We start from the raw sequence: 19,032 nt of genomic DNA on the forward strand, positions 1-19,032 counted from the left end.
AAGTGGATTTGAGGTTATTTTGCCCTTGCAGCAGAACAGGTGACACTCGGGAAACCCCCTTGTGTGGTACCAGAGCTGCTGGCAGTGAGCAGCACCTGAGCTCCTGCAGAGAATTCAATGCAAGTCAGCCTTGCAAACTCTTCAGAAACTGAAAGTTACCACTAAGGCTGTATTCACATGTTTAAAGTTTTCAGGATTGTTTCTCAACATTGTCTTTTTCTCCTTGCAAAACATGCTGAAGCCAACAGCCAGCCATTAGTGTACTTGTCTTTGACTTAAAAGGTAGATTTTCATATGAAGTTTATTGAGCATCGGATTTTGTTTGTTTCTGATTTCCTTTTAATGAGACAGACTCTTTAGCACGTTAATTATTATCAAATTGGAGTGCTGAACAGTACTTTTGATATAATTTCCCAAACAATCTGGTAACTTGATTCTAATAGCAGCATAATGCTTTCCTAATGAAATGTCTGTATTAAGCCCCAGAGAGGAGCATTAACCTTGGATTAAAATCAGAAGAGAAAATGAAGCACACTGTGGTAATTTTGTTGTTTGCAAAATCCTTTTGTGAGGAAAAAGAACTACAAGCTCTGTTGAATGATCTTCACACTGATTACACCGTGTACTTTTTTTACTATCTTTTGCTTCTAATCTTTTTCCGTTTGCTACAGAAACATGGGTTATTTGGGTAGAGTAAAACACTTTTTATGTTACTGTTCAGCTTTCCAAGTGTCCAAGGCATCTGAAATTGCTGGTGTCAGAGTGGTGTGGAGAACAAAGTTCCACCTTCCTCATGCTGAAATCCCTGATCATGGTCACGTTTTACTGAGCAATAATTTCTGAGGCTCATACTCAGATTTCTGTTTTCTGTAGTTAAATTCTGAGGAGGGGATGCAGAGTGGTTTCTGAGCTGAACCTCAGGGACAGGCTTGTGGACAGCAGCTGCTTACAGTTGGCTGTGACTCCCTGCAGTGGGGAGATAAAAGGAACGTGCCTGGGCAGCACTGGGGATCAGGAGTCTCCAGGGGAAGGCTCTGCATTGCAGTGGCCTGGAACACGTGTGTGTCTGTGTCTGTGTGTCTGTGTGTGTGTGACCTGCCCCTCCCTGACCCTTCCCAGATGTGTTTAGGTAACCAAGTCTATCCAGACTGTCCTGTGGAGCTGCCAGCCTGCTCTGGTGGAGTGGGCTGTGTTTTGTTAAATTTAGAACAGTGCACAGAACCCAGTGCCAATCTTCCAACTCTCAGTCCTAGCATTTGTAATTTATATTCTTTTGATGTGTTTTAATTTACATATCGTGTTCTTTTTCTAACAGGAGTCTCCACAAGACAGTGCCATCACCCGAGACATCAATCGAACGTTCCCTGCTCATGATTATTTTAAAGATACTGGGGGGGATGGCCAGGACTCCCTGTACAAAATATGCAAGGTATCCTTTAAATTCTTCTGGGCTGGTTTTGGTGACTTGCATTCAGCATCACTGACAGATGTGACTGGTAGCTGAGAAGAATGTGGATGTGTTGCCATTGCCTGTCATGGAGACAGACTCTGGCCCTGGCTCACTCTGGTTCCTCACCAGAGTGAGGTGATGGTGCCACTCAGACAGGAGACATAAAGCCCTTCTGGATTCCTCAACACTGAAGTGTTTGGTGCAGAGACTTCCCATGATTCCAGACCTGTCAGCCTGGATCAAGCTGGACAAATTATGTAACTGGAGATAACTGTGTACCTCCCATAAATGTTCTAAAGCCTCAGACATGCACTGAGGCTGCTTGTTACCAGGAGGAGCTGGGCAGGAATGGACAGCTCACTGCATTCAGTTGGCTGGAGTTGTTTAGGCTTCCAGCACTCTTTCATATTCCTGGTGTTCCTCCCTCTTCCTAATGTCCCTGTGGCACCTGTGTACAGGTGAAAGTTTATGGAGCTGTGTTCAATGCAGTGTTTGTTCTGTTTTCTTTGTGTTTGCAGCCTGAGACAGATGGAAGTAAAGTCTTGATTCTTTTTTCAGGCCTACTCTGTCTACGATGAAGAGATTGGCTACTGCCAAGGCCAGTCGTTTCTTGCTGCTGTGCTGCTGTTACATGTGAGTGTTTGCAAGGGTTTGCCCTCATTTGTTTCAAACTGAAGAATAATTATTGCTCCACTTTGCCTGGAACAAACTCCTGAACTAGTGGGGTTGCAGGGCTCATATCCCCTTGTGTGTTGGTCAGTAATAACGTGATTTTAGACAGCGAAGAGTGGATTGTTTAAAGCCTCCTGTGGTGTTTGTGGGGACTCTGGTCTGCAGTCAGTTCATTCCCCAAGTTCCTGTTCCAGGACCCCTTCCTTCAGGGCTGTACTCACGAGCACCAGTAGACATGGAATTTGTGTTTAAGACAGCGCTGTAAATGTTTTTGTTACAGGGTTTCAAGGTCAGATTTAAGCTTTCTAGAAGGTGTTTCTACTGGAATCAGTCAGAAATACGGATGGTGATTGTCATGTCCTGTATACATGTGTATATATACATATATATATATGTGGAGGGCACTGAGGGATGTCAGTCATAAGGTCTCAGTGCAGACTGTGCTGCCTGTGAGCTGTTTCCTGTAGGTCTTTGTGCTCCTTGGTTTCAGAGGTTAGGGAAGGATACAATAATATTTTAATATTTTTAAAAGAAACTATATTATGCTTTTTTAAACTTAATTGCTGTTGATAGAACTGATCTCATCAGTGTAATAGCCTTTAATTGCTGGTGTGTTCAGAAGCTGGAGAGAGATTGATGGTTCCTGTGTGTCAGGAGCAAAAGTTTTAGATTCACTCACGCTTGGGAAATAGGAGAGGATTAGAAATCTGTTCAGATTATTTATAGACTGCTCTGGTTTAAAGTAAGGTCTGCTTTTTGTCAGTGTTTCTATTGCAAGGGGGAGCTGGAACTGCAGAGCTCCTAAGCCCAGTTGTGCTCTGAGGTTCCTTTTCCCAGCTGCTCTTCAGTGCCTGTTCTGCCACAGAGGACGGAGCTGGAAGGGTTCTCTGCAGTTTGGTGGCAGAGGAGGTCTGGTCTTCAGGGGAGGACTTTCCATAATGTTGTAAAGTCAGTGGAGGGTATAGAAGAGATTGTAAACTCCACTCTTGTGAAAAAAAAACCAAGTGTTCAATGATAACAACCTTTTAGTTCTTGGTAACTGTAATCTGCAATATTTACTTGATGAGCAATTAACTCTTAATTTCCTCACTAAATCATTGAGAAGGGCAGCACTGAGAGAACTGAACACTTCTACTGAAACAGATGTGCTTTCTTTCAGCTTTTTCATTGTCATATGTCCATTTCTTTAATATCCATTGCATTAGAGAGACTCACTGTCATGACTGAACCATGTGTTATTCCAGAGTTCTCCCTTTAACAACAGTTGTGGCTTCTGGGATTAATGTATGCATTTAAAAAAGATAAATTTCAAATAAATTTGTTTTGTTTCGATTGTCTTTGAAGTCAGCCTTTGGAGTGTGGCTGTTGGGGAAAATAAATAATAAAAACAAATGTTGCAGAAAAGGAAATTAAGTTTCTGGGAGTCCTTCACTCCCAGTTTGGAATGTTTCAGCAAAGTTTTCAGTTTTAACAAACTCCATCTGCAGATTAATAATAGAATACTTGAAATGGATGTTCTGTCCTTTACAGGAACCAGGAACTGACCCAAAGTCAGACTTTTCTACGGAAATATGAAAACTGAATTTTGAGGGCAGGGAAAAATGTCAAAAGACTGATGAGCTTTGAGTGTTTCTTCAGTTTTTGGCAGGAAAGGGACATTGAACCTTCCCAAACCAATGCTGAGTTGGGATAGGTGGAATTTCTATTGGCACTTACTGATCTCTCTTATTTGGGCCATCTAATAAATAAACACCAAATATAATAATGTCATTGAAAAAGGTAAATATAAAATTAAGAATAAGGAAAAGATCCTGTTTAACATCCTCTAGTAATACTGCTTCTGTCTTATTTATGTAGCTGACAGAGGGTTGGGCTGGTCAAAATCTGTAACATTCAGATTCTGACATGATTTGGAACAAAGACACCAGGAAACTGCTTTGGTCTTGCTGTCTGGAAGATGTATTTTTAGTGGAGTGATTGAGAGGTGGTTTATTCCACAGAATAAGACTGAAATGCCCTTGGCAACACTGAATGTCATTTTTGTGTGTTAATATTCTTGTTTACCCTCAAACCGGATTAAAAAGTGGTGACAATTTATCCTTTCAGCGAGAGGGAGGAGAAGGGAGGTGCTGATAGGAGAGGTTTGAATGCTCTGTGCTGAATGATTTCCTCTCTCCCAGATGCCTGAGGAGCAAGCGTTCAGCGTTCTGGTCAAAATCATGTTCGATTATGGACTCAGGGAACTTTTCAAACAGAACTTTGAAGATTTGCACTGCAAGTTCTATCAGCTGGAGCGCCTCATGCAGGTGGGGCTGGGCCCTGGGGGTGGGTGGTCAGAGCCTGCAGACCCCTGGTGCCTGTCTCAGATGGGAACAGTGCTGTCACCTGGCAGCCAGGGTGGAGAGGTGGCTCTGCTGTGTCAGCCAGCACTGGCTGGGGCTGCTGAGCCAAGTTACTGTGTCCCTGTGGGCACCCACACCTGGACAAGCCTTTGGCATCCTTAGGAGGCCCCTTGGCATGTCAGGAATGGTGGGTGCAGAACTCTGCCTTGCTGCACTGATTGTCACCCTCCCCGACCTTCCTTTGTAATTTGGGATTTCAGCTACAGCTCTGAATAGTCTAAATTAACTGACTCTGTGTGTGTGTTTTATTCCCAGGAATACATTCCTGACCTGTATAACCACTTCCTGGACATCAGCCTTGAAGCACACATGTATGCTTCCCAGTGGTTCCTGACCCTCTTCACTGCAAAATTCCCTCTCTACATGGTCTTCCACATTATTGACTTGCTCCTGTGTGAGGTGTGTGTTATAACTGGAGACTTGCACAGCTCCCAGCCCCTGACAGTTTGTCACTATGTTCATGTCCTTGTTACTATCTGTTCTCTCAGAGCAAGGCAGGTGATATTTTTATGTAAAGTGTTATATTTCTGCAATGAAAGAAGTTCTCAGCATTTCAAAGATTCAAATTAGGAGTCACTATCTATTTAAAATATTATAATCTCCCATTTCCTATAGCACTGCTGAATCTATGTGAGATGACTCTAAACAGTGCTCATGGGATGAGAGTTAATTTAAAAATATGTGGATTCTTCTCTTCTTACAATGATAACTTATTTTTTTCCTAGAATATTATTGCATGGAGGCCATTGGGTATAAAATTGCCCAGCTAACTCTCATGCTGGGCAACAAGCTTGGAGCTCTTTTTCCTGGGAAACTTGAGGTCTCTCTATATTTCACAGGATATATTTAGAGAGCAAAGTTCTTTACATGGAGATTTTGTCTGCAATCATGTTTAGAACAGTGTATTTGGTGCTGTGCTGGTAAGCAGTGTAATTAGAGTCAGTGCTTGTTAACATCAGTGAACAAATCCCATCTTGCACTGAAGTATCCTTGAGTTATTTAATGATTTGCTGGGTGACATTACACATCCATTCTTCCTTGGATCTGCAGTTGTTCCTGTGAAGTGGCTTTTCCTTCACTGAAGGGTTCCAGCATTCATAAACCTCCTGGTCAGTGTTCCTGCCCTTCCTCTGTGTCTGCTGCTTGCTTTGTCCATGTGCCAGTGGAATAGGAAGCAGCAGATGGTATGGAGAAAATGAGTTCTGTTTGTTTAGAAACACATTTTCAGTTCATAAATAGTAAATGTGCTCATAGAGAAGTTTTAAGGGTTTTTTTAATCGTTGTAAAGTAATAGTGAGAGAATAATTCGGTGGGAAAAAGAAAGACAGCCCTGAAATAAGATGAGCAAAGTGTCACAATTATGAAAGGGACCCCTGGAGAAGGTGTGTGCTACTGCTGACTATGGGAACTGTTGGTATTTAATTGGACTATATCAATAAAGCACTGTAAGGAGCAGTGGCAAAGTAGCTGCTGTGGGACTCGTCCTGGAGTGAGTCACTTTATTTTTCATGACACAAATTGTCCCAGGTTTGGAAGATGAGAACTTGATATGTTGGTGTATATATTGTTGCATTTGAATTGCTGTTTGCAGAAGTTGCTATATGAAAATTAAATTATCTTGAGCTGGCCAACTAGTCATTAAAAATAAATAAAAAGCACAACAGTGCCTTCATCGTTTCAGACTAATGAGGAGATAGTAAAACTATGTTAATTGTTTTGCTCTCTGTAATGGCCCTCCAGTAAAGACACTTTCCCAGTTGTTTGCAAAGTCATTCTCTGGGCCTTTGATTTAAAAGAGCACCTGGTTACATGTGTATCCTGGTTCTCCTTTTCACAGAAACTAGACAAGCAACAAAACCCACCAAATAAATTCATACCCAGGCTTGTAAACACTGAGAAATTAATTTATTTTGTCTTCCTTTTTTTTCCAGGGAATAAGTGTTATCTTTAACGTTGCACTGGGATTATTAAAAGTGAGTATACAGTGTTACTCTGTGGTTTATGCATCATCATGAAAACATTAAGAATATAAAAAATTAAGATGCCGGTTACAAAAACATGATGCTTTCTTTTAAGAAGCCAACAACTCCCTGTGTTACACGTGCCGTGGTCTGGCACGTCCCGTGCAGCACTGTGCTTTTTTGGGGGGGTGAATAGAAGGTTGCAGAAATAGAAACAAGCCCTCTTTGCAGAAGGTTAAGAAGCAGCGATGTTTTGAGAGCTTTCCAAAACTCTTGCTGCTTTATTGTCTCTGGGAACTCAGCAGTTGTACAGAACGGGCTTTTCCTGGTGTTTGTCTCCCTGCCTGCAGACCACCAAGGATGATTTGTTGCTGACTGACTTCGAGGGGGCTCTCAAGTTCTTCCGGGTGCAGCTGCCCAAGCGGTACCGCTCCGAGGAGAATGCCAAGAAGCTGATGGAGCTGGCCTGCAACATGAAGGTGAGGGGGGCTGGCACTGCAGGCCACTGTCCCCACTCTGGGGACACCTCCTTGTGCCCAGCTGGAACCCAGCAACTGACTCGTCCAAATGCAGGTTAATTGGATATGATTGTGTGGATTAGTTTTGAGTTGGATACACTGGTGTGGTTCAAAGTGTCCCTTCTCCTTCAGATTCACCAGAGGGAATCTTTGCAGCATCAGTGTGGAATTGCACAGCTTCCACAGCATGTTGACATCCAAGGCAGCTTGGGATCCTGATCCTGGTGTAGTAGCAGTGTGGACACCAGTATTCTGCCCAGAGTTCAAGCATATCTTTTATGAAGCTAGTGTAGAAATTACAGAATAATCGAGACTAAAGCTGTTCTATCTCCTGACTCTAATTTAGCATTAGCCACAGATTAAATGTTGCACATGCATGTGGTTCAGATCTCTCAGGCACATGGTGTGACTCTTGGGGGTGGTCCTGTGCAGGGTTAAGAGTTGGACTCGATGATCCCTGTGGGTCCATTCTGTCCAGTGTATTCTCTCATTCTGTGATAATAAGTACATTTATCGTTTATGTTCCCAAATAACAACTTGTTCCTCTTCCCACTCTGCCAAAATTCCCTGCGTTCCCAGTGCTGTGTGAAGTGGCACAAGCAAACAGTCTCTGAGTGGACATGGCAAGGTTGCCCACGGCTTGTGGAGTGCTGTGAGGGTTGGGGGGATTAAAGGGGAGGTTATGGAGGAAGCACAGACAGCACTGCTGGGCTCAGCACAGGTGCTGGACACTTCTGTATCACATCTGATGGAAGTGCTGCACATATTGCTTTCCTTGACCTAATACATAAGTCCTTTGCTGTCAGTAGAAATCTCCAGCTCTGTATCTGCAAGTGTTTTTTTGAGCAGAAAAGGGCCTGATGTCAAAATAAATAATTTATAGGAAGGGAGAAGTAGCCTGGCTAAGGCATTGTGATTAGAACAGCATTCTGCTGAAAGGAGGTCAGCAAAGGATCAGCTGGAGACAACACTAGATTCTTAAAGTCACTCATCATTGTTGCCATCAAATCATGGAATCACAGAGTGGTTTGGGTTGGAAGGGACCTTAAAGACCATCTCATTCCACCCCTGCCATGGGCAGGGACACCTTACACTAGCCCAGGTTGCTGCAAGCCCCGTCCAACCTGGCCTTGGACACTTCCAGGGATGGGGCAGCTGCAGCTTCTCTGGGCAACAAATGTTAGCAGAGTTATATGAGCTGCCTCCTGTGCCCCTGAAAAACTGTGATGGGACTGCAGTGTCCATTTCTGCTTCCTCTGACCGTGCAAACCAAGAATCCTTCCCCAGGGCAGGGATTCCTCCAGGCCTCCAGTGCCTGGAATTGGTGACAGTGGCAAATCTTCCCAGGATCACCTGAAAAAGGCAAATGCTCTTAATGCACTTGGAAAAGAAGATGAAAATACAGTGGTGTGTCTGCCTCCCTGCCCTCTCACATAGCTGGATGCCTGACTTGTCAAGATCTAACCTTTACACAGCTGGAGATTTGGGGTACAAAACCCAAAGACTTGGGCAGTGTTAGAGCAGAGGCAGAGCAGGGAGATAATCCACTCAAGTCTCTGCCTTCACTGTCAGGGAAGGGTTAAATACTCTGGGTGGGTGTCTGGGGTGCTCAGTAAGAATAACTCCTGCAGTTGTGATGTGGTGGGAGCTGCTCCAGGCAAAGGGGGTGGCACCTCCAAAAGGGCCATCCTGGTCCCAAGGGCCGGGAGGTGCTTCTGGTCAGCCCTCACTAGAGGGAGCCTGGCCACCAGGTTTCTGCAGCTCCTCTCCAGGAAGGCTGTTAGTGATAAAACCAGAGAGCAGAGAAAGCAAACACGTTTTCCATTCTGCCTGTCGTTTATGCATGTAGAATTCAGCCCGTTTCTCAGACAAGGGTTTTTTCAAGAGGAGACCATAGCCATTTATTTGGGTTACTGAAATAATACTGAAGGTTCAGTAGCAACTTTTAATGCCAGAGATTTCGTTTAGATGCACAGTGAGTGGGATGTGAAATGCTCACAGTGCTCTGGGCATGGTCCCTGTTCTGAACCACTGCAGCACATGGCCCAGGTGACACCAGGAAAGGTGCTGGGCAGGATCTGTTACAGCCTCCCTTGTGTTCCCCGGCCCTGTAGGACTTGAGCACTGGGCACAAAAAAATATTGAATTCAACATCACCTTTCTGTCCCTTCTCACAGAAGGGGAAACTGGGGCCCCGAGAGAGTCCCTTTGCTGGTGTTGGTGTCCATGGGAGCCCAGGGCAGCATTCCAGCTTCCCAAACCCCGGAGCAGCACAGGAGAGGACTCACATGCCTCGGAGCTGTTGCTTGTCCAGACACCTCAGCAACCCAGGGCCTGGGCTGTTTTCTGCTGAGCTTGAGTGACACCAGCAGAGATGTCAGCTGAGCCTGCACTTGCCCTTTCAGCACTTGCAGTCTCATGTTAAAGTAAACCAAATACCTCTGTGTGATGGTAAATGTTACAGCTGAAGAAGCCTCTGCATCAGAAATTAAACCTGGCTCGGGGGATTCTGTTCTGCTGAGCCACTGCAGTGTGTGGGGCAGCAGAGAGCTGGGCAGCACCAAGGGAGAGCTGGGGCAGGATGCTCTGGGTGCCTCTGGAAACCTTCCCTGTATTCCACAAAAGGATGAGAGGCAGAGATGCTGCTGTCATTGTGCTGAGTGGAATCGAGCTTCTGACCTGAGGGTTTGACACTCAGAGCTGGGGGAAGCCATGAGCTGTGTTTTGTAGAAGGCAGGAGTTGCCTAAAGCTGGTATCATAACCCTGTGTGAATTGTGTTCTTTTATTGATGTTCTGGGCAGGAACTAATGGGCTGCTTTAATTTAGATTAGCCAGAAGAAGCTGAAGAAATATGAAAAGGAATATCATACCATGAGAGAGCAGCAAGCTCAACAGGAGGATCCTATAGAAAGATTTGAGGTAACATTTACCTTCTCCAGTCTGATTTAACAAACAGGAAATTCCTATTTTGCCTCCTTTTTTTTTTTTGAGCTCTTTTTGTTTGGTGACCAGTTTGGATGCAACAGGGGAATTGGCTCCATGAAGGGAATCTTTCTCTGTACTGGCAATGTTAAGGGGGTTATTGTGAGCCCAGCTTTGTGCAAAAAAAGGAATAGTATGAATTTATATTTGGGGTTACAGAAGTGTTTCAGTAGAGCCTGTTTCTAGCACTTGTGTAACGTGCCAACTGCACCAAAACCCATGAACAGAAAGGAAATGCCTAATTAATTCTAGCTCTGCCTTCCATGATTGCAATCCTGCCTTTACTCCTCTCCCTGATTTCAAATGAGGTATGTTACAGTAAGTATATAATTTTATGAGTAGTTTACTTATCAAATAAATATAGGAAGAAATTACACATATAAAGTTATGTATGTGTACCTGTACTACAATAACACACACAGGCATATAAATTTATGTATTTTAATCAGAAAAGTTTTATGTAAACTATTTAGTATTTGCCTCTGTGCTGGGAGTTGTAACAGGAGGGAGAAAATAGAGTGTTTTTCCCAGGATCCTCTTCTCTCACCTGTTTCCAGCATGAAATTCTATTTTGAGCCAGGAAAAGCAGCACTTGTAGGAAGCGCCTGGCAAGGTATCGATGGCAGAATGATACCCCTCCCATTGCAGGCTTCAGAAACATTTCTGTAGCTCAACAAGTCATAGCTGAGCAGAGTTAGTTATACCTGATTTCTTCTCAAGGCTAATACTGTATTTATTTTATATTCATAATATGACTAGCTAGTTCTGTCCTCAGGGAATGTCATGCAGGTGTAGAGTTGTCTTTGCCTACTCAGGATACCAGGCTGGCTTTTGTGTGTAAGCACAGCAGGCTTGGTGTTCTAGACACAAACATCTGGGAAGGCCTTTTTGTTGATCCCTGTTGTCTCCTGTCCCCCAGAGGGAGAACCGGCGCCTGCAGGAGGCAAACATGAGGCTGGAGCAGGAGAACGACGACCTGGCACACGAGCTGGTGACCAGCAAGATCGCCCTGAGGAAGGACCTGGACAACGTAAGATGTGTCTTTGTGCTGTCTGCTGCAGACAAGGGCTAATTCCCTCTTGCTGCTCTCACTGGAGAGGAGATACACGGAGTAGTTTTGACTTGGGTGGGCCAGGATTCCTTCCTCCACGTCCTTGTTGCACACTGATGATCAGGACACAGGATTGGTGACTGAAATACTGATGAGTGTGAAAAGCATCCTGAGTGATCTGAGGGAAAGGAGAGCTTCTGAGCCCGGACTTGAGTAGTTGCCTTCTTCTCTCTGTATGTTCAAAGAAAGTCTAGCAAGAGCTATGCCAAGCCTTTTGTCACAGAGACAGTAACATGGATGCTGGATTCTGTTTTCCTGGCATTTTTATGAATATGATTTCACAGCAGACAGGCTTTGCAAAGTGCCTGATAAACTTGAAAGGCTGAGGGTGTCTGGCTCGGTGTGGCTCAGGCTCTCAGGTACCTCGGGCAACTCTGAGAACACTGTTGTGGTTCCCATTTGGCTTGTTGGAATCTGCTCATGTGAACTCCCCCTCCTGGGCTCTTTCCATGTCAGGAGAGCTCTGAGGAGGAAACTTCAGGTTCGCTTTGGGTTACAGGAATTTTTTTTCAGCTTGCTGTCCCATCCCCTTCTTTACACATTCACGTTTGGGAGATGTTATTATTTTATTATTTTGGGAGATATGCTTATTGTTTTTGACAGGACATGCAGAGGCAGAAAGGTGCTGGCATTTCTAGCACATGGCAGGCTGGAGCACATTTCGTGTGTCTGCTCGGGGAGGTGAGGGGAAGAGTTCAAGTGCTCGTGTTTTGCCATTCTTGTTCTGTACCAAGATAAGTGCATTTCTGAAATCTCAAAGGAAAAGGACTTCTGAAAGTCATACAGAGCAGGAGTTGACAGGCTTTCAAATGTTCCTGTGTATCTGCCTCAGAGAATTTAAGGTTTCCCACGGTCTCCTGGAAACTTGCTGTTGGAATAATGTTCCTGTCCTAAATGTTGATGCCAGTGGGTGAATGTTGCTCTTAATGAGATTTGGTTTATGATTGTCAGGTTTATTACAATTACTGCTCTTTGGTGTTAAGGTGTGTGAATCAGGAAGCAGGTTTTCACCACGCTTTGGTGTGTTCCCCTCCTCCTTCCCTTCATTAGTGAGGCTTCCAGAAGGCTCTACAGACTGCCCAGCACTGGCACTCAGGGAGTGAACTCCAGCAAAAAAATGTCCTGAAGGAGCTTTTTCTACCAGTTTTTAACTGTTGTTTGTGGCTGCTTGAGCCTGTATGAGACACAGTTATACTTTTATGTTGTTTTGTTTAAATGGAGAACTGGGAGGGGAACAAAATCAGACAAAATCTTTGATATGCCTCACTGGATATATAATAGTCTTGTCTTCAAAGATGGTAAATGATGTTTGGCAGCATTTGGGTTATCCCCAGGGAGGACATAGGTAGGTTTGATCCTACTTTAGGACTCTGATTAATTCTTTTAATTGAATCCTGAAATAAGTTTCTTTCTGGCAGCCCAATGTCCTGAAAGGGAAGTACCCAAGGACATTGTTTAACACACCTTTTCTAATGCCTTCATGGCATGTCTGAAATCTGCAACCTAAAAGATCAAAGCAAAGCATTTGGAAATACAAGAATTTCCTTAATATCCTTTCACTAGACCAGAAAATAGGCTTCATATTTCTGCTGTGGTTGGGCTCCCACATCCCAGTTTGCTTTAACTTTAAAACAGCTTAAAATCCATCTATAATGAAAAGATGTTCTCTTTGCCTTTGCCATCTGTTTTAAAGGATCAGCAGGACTTTTAAGGGACTAAAATTCACTTTTTGATTTTCTTCCTTTGAAGGGAATCGGTACAGCTACTTTCTGAAGATTTTATATATCAGTTGAGTTATTGATCTATTTTTATGTAGAATCCATACACCTATTGGGAAGTGCTGTGTTGTGTGTGTGAGACAGGAAGAGGTGTCTTAACTTTGCAGAGTTTTTAGTGGTTTATAAAGAACCTGAAATTTTTCAGTAATATATTTTTATTCTTAAACTGCAGTATAAAGGGGTTGTTGGTTTCTGGTGGGACATTTCTTTAAGGAGGCAGGAGAGAGGGGCCTGGCTCTTATGTTTGCCTTGGTAGCTCAGCTTTTTCATGCAGTATTTTCTGGGTGACATAAGAGATGTATGACATCCATTGGTAGGTGCCATAGAATTCTGGGGGCTTTTTAAACCTTCTAGAGGCCTTTTTCATTAATTCTGTTTTCATTGCAAGGTTGAATGTTTGCAAATTGAACTTAGGTCTGAGCTGGTTGTGGTCTTTTATCGATCTTGCACATTGTGAGCTGTGCTGTGCCCTTGGTTGTCTTCAAAATGTATTGGTCAACTTCCAGTCTGGATACAAAGAAAACACAACTTCTGTTATTGGATTTCTTTGGAGCAATCCCTACTCCAGTTTTGCTAAAACTAATCACTGAATTCAAGAAGTTTTGGAGTGATGGAATGTAAGTGCTGTTCACTAATTTTGATTTGCTGATGCTTTGCCATTGCAACGGTAACTTTTAGAAAAATAACTTTCAGAATAAAGTTGTGTTGTTTTTAATAACAGTGAGCCAAACTTTAATAAGACTGACAGGGCTGCACTCTTGGCTCTGTGCTGGTGGAGGCACAGCAGGGAAGCCCCTCAGTGCTGCCTCCACTCTGTGTTCCAGGCAGAGGAGAAGGCAGATGCCCTGAATAAGGAACTGCTGATGACCAAACAGAAGCTGATTGATGCAGAGGAAGAAAAGAGGCGCCTGGAGGAAGAATCCGCTCAGGTTGGGGGCATTTCTGCCATTTCCACTGTTCTGTATAGTACAGAAATGATAAAAATAACAAGTGGCAAGTGTGGGAAGGGCTTAATGTTCTAAGTCATGTTTGTCCCTCTTCTGCGGTGTAAAGGACGTCAGCAGAGCAGGATTTGGCACTTCCCTGCCAGGTGCTTGGCAGGGTGGGAATTGTTCACTCGGAATCACACAGTCCCAGACTGTGCCAGGGATGCTGCACAGAGAGGCAGTGCAGGACTTCAGCTGGCAGCACTGTTCTGGTGCTTCCTTCCCCTCACCAGTCCATTGCTCTGTCAGTGAGGGCCACCAAAGCCCAGCTTTTCCTTGCCTCTGTGGAGCTGAGCCAGGCCATTGCTCCCTGCTGCAGAGCAGAGCAGGGAGGTTAAGCTGGAGGAAGAAATACCACCTGGGTATTTTTCAGACTGTAGCCATATAAACCCTTTATTTTCTTTTTCTTTCCTGCAGCTGAAGGAAATGTGTCGTAGGGAACTAGATAAGGCAGAGTCAGAGATCAAAAAGAACAGCTCTATTATTGGTGACTACAAACAGGTGAGTACAACCTCAGGGGGATGTGCTTTGCTATCAAAGTGCCAGACCTCCCCAGGTATTTGAGGAGATTTGGGGAAATCAGTGTGATCTGTGCCATGCATTTGAGGACACATGGGAAGCCTGGGGTTGGTTGTGCATTTTCTTTTGCTGAGGTGCTGGTGTTGGTGGTCAGTCCTGTCTGCCCCTGATGTGGGTGTTTGTCCGTGATCAGTCACCACAGCCTGACCTTGTTCTGATGGGCTCCTGTGGATCAAAGGTTCACCTCATCTGCAAAAGCTTCTCTCCAGCTTTCCTTTTTCAATCAAATGGTAACAGCACCTAAGAAATAAAAAGAAGATGCCATTTTCCTTTCAAAGATTTCCTTTGGTTTTCAAGCTCCCGATCACAAGGTATCAAGGGAGCACATTCATGTATCTTTTTAGTGGGCCCATAACAGGTTTCAGGGAACAAATTAGGTTTTTTACTACTCTGTCTTGACGGTTCTTTTATCCCAAAGGCAACAAAAAGAGCCATGTTATTCTTAACCTTTTCTGGCTCCTTTAGCAAGGCCAAACTGCTAATAACTTACATTGAAACTGCACCTTTTCCTGTGGGAATGGAAGAATATGTAGAGAATGGGAATACGTACAATGGGACAACTTAATGCAGCATCCCAATTTTCCTGGCTTTCTAAGAGTCCTCAGACTATCCACGTTAATATTGCAGTAGCATTTATTTGTGCTTTAGCATTCATTTGGGAGAAAATTTACATTTATAAATGGTCTGGTAACATAATTTTGCTTGTCAGATTTGTTCCCAGCTGAGTGAGCGACTGGAAAAGCAACAAACAGCAAATAAAGCTGAAATTGAGAAAATACGGGTAAGAGACCAGAGAGATGCACAGTCTCCCAATGTTTCAGTCTCTTAGCAAAATCCTGCCAGCAAGCACACAATTTATTGCATTATTAAAATGGTGGCTGCAAGAGAGTTCCTGTAGATAAAAGAGAAGATTATAAGGGGGAGGTCTGGGAGAAAAGATGAGTGGGTGTCATCCCTGTCCCGCTGTGGTGCTTACAGGATAATGTTGATGCTGGGCAATAATAACTGTTAATTTTTCTGAGGGGTCTTTTTTTTTCTGGATGAGATTCTCTGACTGTCTTTTACCTTAAAGTAACCTGGGGGTGGGACAAAGCCCATTATTGCAGCCAAGTAACACAGCAGTGTTTGCAGAGCCCACGAGGTGGGGGTGGCAGGAGCTCCTGCTCGGCTGTGCCTGCCCACAGGTTCCCACGAGTGATCCCTCTGGTGCAGAGGCAGGAAGAGGCTTTGATCACATGCCCAGGCCTTGGTTCACACCCAGGTGTTTGTTTAGCAAAAGGTGGATGACTGTGAGCACTGCCGGGAGTTCTTCAACAAGGAGGGCCGGGTGAAGGTGGCCAGCACTGCCAAGGACGGGTCGGACGAGGACACGGATGAGGAGAAGGAAACGCTGAAGAACCAGCTGAGGGAGATGGAGCTTGAGCTGGCCCAGACCAAACTGCAGCTTGTGGAGGCGGAATGTAAAATACAGGTAATGCTCTGGAGGTTCGTTCTGTTGTCTGTACAGCGTGTCTGCATTCCTAGAAAAATGTGTGTGGGAATTGTGGAGGGACTGGAACAGAGCCTGTTGGTTGAAACTGTAACCTGCTATTTCCTGCCTGTGCTATTTAACCAAACACTGGAGCTGAAACTCGGTGTGTGCAGACAACATAATTGAAGTTGCACGAACTGTATTTACCAGCTCCTCCAACTTGCAGACATCTGCCTGTCTGCAGTGCAGCACTGACTGCCTGATCCTCTGCAACTGCTTGGAAGGGGTCCAAGCTGTGACAGAGCACTGAATCACACACTCCTTTATCTCGCAATCAGTGTTAAATGAAGAGCTAACATGTGACAAATGTTAGACATGTTTCTTAAAACACGGTTGGAAAGCACTCCAGGTACTTGAGGTATTTGTGTAAAACATGACAACGTTGTTCTTTTAGCCTAAAACTGGTGTGTCGGTGCTGCTTGTTCACAGAAAGGTAAAAATTAGTTTGTAGAAAGTCCACTTCCTGTGGGAGTAGCTCCTCCTCAGATGGGAGAGAATTAAAGGGTTTAGATGTATTGAAGAAAGGGGAATGTTTCACTAAGGGCAAAGACACAAGTCTTGTTTTGCTTTTCAAGGCTTTTTTTTTCCTCTCTTCATCGGCTTGTTGTGCTGCTTTTAACTTATGTAAGACTGGTTTAATTTCTAAAGGTGGCCAAGAGGTTGTAGATGTCCTAGAGCCTTCTAAGTTTGACTCCTAAAGCCTTGTGCTGTGAATGCATAACAAATTAATGAAATTACTCTTGTGCTTGCAGGACTTGGAGCACCATTTGGGTCTGGCCCTGAATGAAGTACAAGCTGCAAAGAAAACGTGGTTCAACAGAACAATAAGCTCTATAAAAACAGTGACTGGAGTCCAAGGAAAAGAGACTTGTTGAAAAGCAGTTCTGTCAAACACACCTTTTAACACAACACCTTTTGTTGCCTTCCTTGGCCAGATGTTTAATTCTGTGACATGAGAGGACCAGAATGTAAATAAAATAGAAACACAGCATGTCAGGATTTCAATAGGTCAGTGATAAAGAGGATGGAAACACAGGAGAGGTTTTATTGCTAGACATGGGATGTTCATACTACTGATATTTAACAGGTGATGTAGCTAGATTGAAGCTCTTCAGAGAAACACTCCATTCTGCGTCTGGCTGGAGGCTTTTCACAGACTAGGTACGAGAACTTACCAAACCCTAATTGTTAAGTTTACATATGATAGGTTTTTTTACAGTTATAACCTTTTTTAATATTTTATTTGAAAGGAAAAGTGTCACTAACGAAGTAAAAAAAAAAAAAAAAGGAAAAAAAAAGGAAAAAAGGAAAAAATGCAACAAAAAAAGACAACTTTATCAAGAACTACATCAGTGCCAGAAAGCAGTCCCCAGAGGTAGGAAATGGAGAGTAGGAGGTGACATGTTTTGCTTTATGAATGGGGATGATTTCAGCATTCCTGTCGAGCAACCCCACTTTGTTTTAGTAGATGTAGCATCCATCTCTCTGTGTTTGGCATTTCTTTCTGTTACTAATCAATTCTATGCAACTCTGGGCTTTTTTGGCATGGGCAGCCAAACCAATCCCCCACCGGAGGCTGGGAGACTTGTGGAAGTGCTAGACAAGAATAATGCAAATTCTTGGCGAATTTCCGTTTCTCTTGTGTCATATTGTTCATCCACATATCAACAGCGTTCCCTGCCCCCACCAGGACTGCTCAAGAGTACTGATGATGTGGATGGGCTGACATGGAACTGAGTCTGTCTGGGGTTTGTCCGGTTTCTGTTTTGTTCCTGTTTGTTTGTTTTTACCCGGCTGTAGCAGGGCCTTCTGCGGAGCTCCCCCGGAGCTCCCAGGTTTTAGTTTTGCACATAGGTATGAATGGGACAAAGAAACAATAAACTGAGATATATATGAGGCAGAAATCACAGCGTGGGTGTAGCTGCGAGCATCTCTAGCTGTCACCTCTCTTCCCTGGTGGTCCCGAGGGGGTGTAGGTCGTTCTTCACGCTCGATGCAGTTGCACTAATAGGTGCTAAACGTGCTTGGAGTCCTTATTCCTTGGATTGTATTGAGTTCTCACCAGAAAGCTGTAGAATGGAGTTTTGCACCTTGTAATTTTTTAATTTATAATGGTTTGTGTTATGCTGAAGTATCTATTGCATCAGTGGATAAATTTTGTGTGCAGTGTGAGTATAAGCTGGTAACAATAAGAGGCACTGGTTTGTATATAAAGATATTTGGTTTATTTTGTATTTCTACCTTTTTCTTGTTTACTGTACTAATGCTAGCTAATGTACTCTGTAACTACGGGATAGAACATGCTATGTCCAAGCTTTTTTCCTTAACTGCATACATTATCCCTATTGTTTAATACCAAAAAAAAAATACTGTAACTCCATCAATATTAGATGCGTGGACATTGTGGTAGCATAGTTGCAGTGTGTATACTTTATGAATTGAAATATAAACTAGTAAAATTGTATAACTATTTTGTTGTTTCATTTCATTCGAACAGGAAGTTAATTAAATATTTTGCAATATAAAACTAATTCTCTTCTTAAAGTAGAAGCAGTAGCATCTGCAGGCTTCTCCAAGACTGAAACTATAGTCATGCTGCAAAGGGCTTTGCTAAAAAAGACTGCATGTTCTGAATGCTGCCAACACTGGTTTATATAATAAAATCTAGGGTTTGCTTTGAAAAAAGAAACTGCAAAATGACCTTGTGCAGCTTGAGACTTGTGACTCAGTATTTCTCAAACATGCCCAATTTAGAACATTTTTTTTTTCCATGGCCCTTCAAATTCTGCTTGAATCTGCAAAATAGATGTAGGCAAGCTCTGCTTATCACCATCAGCACCAAATTCCGTGGGGTCACGTGTGGTTCCCGTCATCCTTCCAGGATTTTCAGCCTTTGCCGTGCGACTGGAGGATGCACTAATTGGGTCACGGGGCAGCTCAGCTCCCCAGCTCCGTGTTCTGCAGAGAGAACAAGGAGTAAAAATGCATTTTTGTCACCAAAATGACTAAAGGTGACTGGGGAAGCAGCCCTGCTCTAGGAGGCTGTTGTGGTGTCACCTTT

General features: G+C 43.7%; 1 protein-coding gene across 3 annotated transcripts in view; it reads left to right on the forward strand.

Moving 5' to 3' along the window:
- RABGAP1 (RAB GTPase activating protein 1) overlaps window positions 1-18,441 on the forward strand; it is a 76,627-nt gene extending 58,186 nt beyond the window's left edge. For all 3 annotated transcript variants that reach the window (XM_027688024.1, XM_027688025.1, XM_027688026.1), the window contains 13 exons: window positions 1,316-1,429; window positions 2,009-2,083; window positions 4,303-4,428; window positions 4,780-4,923; window positions 6,456-6,497; window positions 6,836-6,964; window positions 9,831-9,923; window positions 10,906-11,016; window positions 13,700-13,804; window positions 14,279-14,362; window positions 15,150-15,221; window positions 15,714-15,911; window positions 16,724-18,441. In XM_027688024.1, coding sequence (XP_027543825.1) covers window positions 1,316-1,429; window positions 2,009-2,083; window positions 4,303-4,428; window positions 4,780-4,923; window positions 6,456-6,497; window positions 6,836-6,964; window positions 9,831-9,923; window positions 10,906-11,016; window positions 13,700-13,804; window positions 14,279-14,362; window positions 15,150-15,221; window positions 15,714-15,911; window positions 16,724-16,846 — 1,416 coding nt within the window. In that variant the 3' untranslated portion in view covers window positions 16,847-18,441. The remainder of the gene's footprint in view (window positions 1-1,315; window positions 1,430-2,008; window positions 2,084-4,302; window positions 4,429-4,779; window positions 4,924-6,455; window positions 6,498-6,835; window positions 6,965-9,830; window positions 9,924-10,905; window positions 11,017-13,699; window positions 13,805-14,278; window positions 14,363-15,149; window positions 15,222-15,713; window positions 15,912-16,723) is intronic.
- Window positions 18,442-19,032: the final 591 nt, after the last annotated feature.

This window comes from Neopelma chrysocephalum, unplaced genomic scaffold (assembly GCF_003984885.1).
Source record: "Neopelma chrysocephalum unplaced genomic scaffold, ASM398488v2 Primary Assembly neopelma1_74, whole genome shotgun sequence".
In the NCBI taxonomy this organism is placed as follows: domain Eukaryota; kingdom Metazoa; phylum Chordata; class Aves; order Passeriformes; family Pipridae; genus Neopelma; species Neopelma chrysocephalum.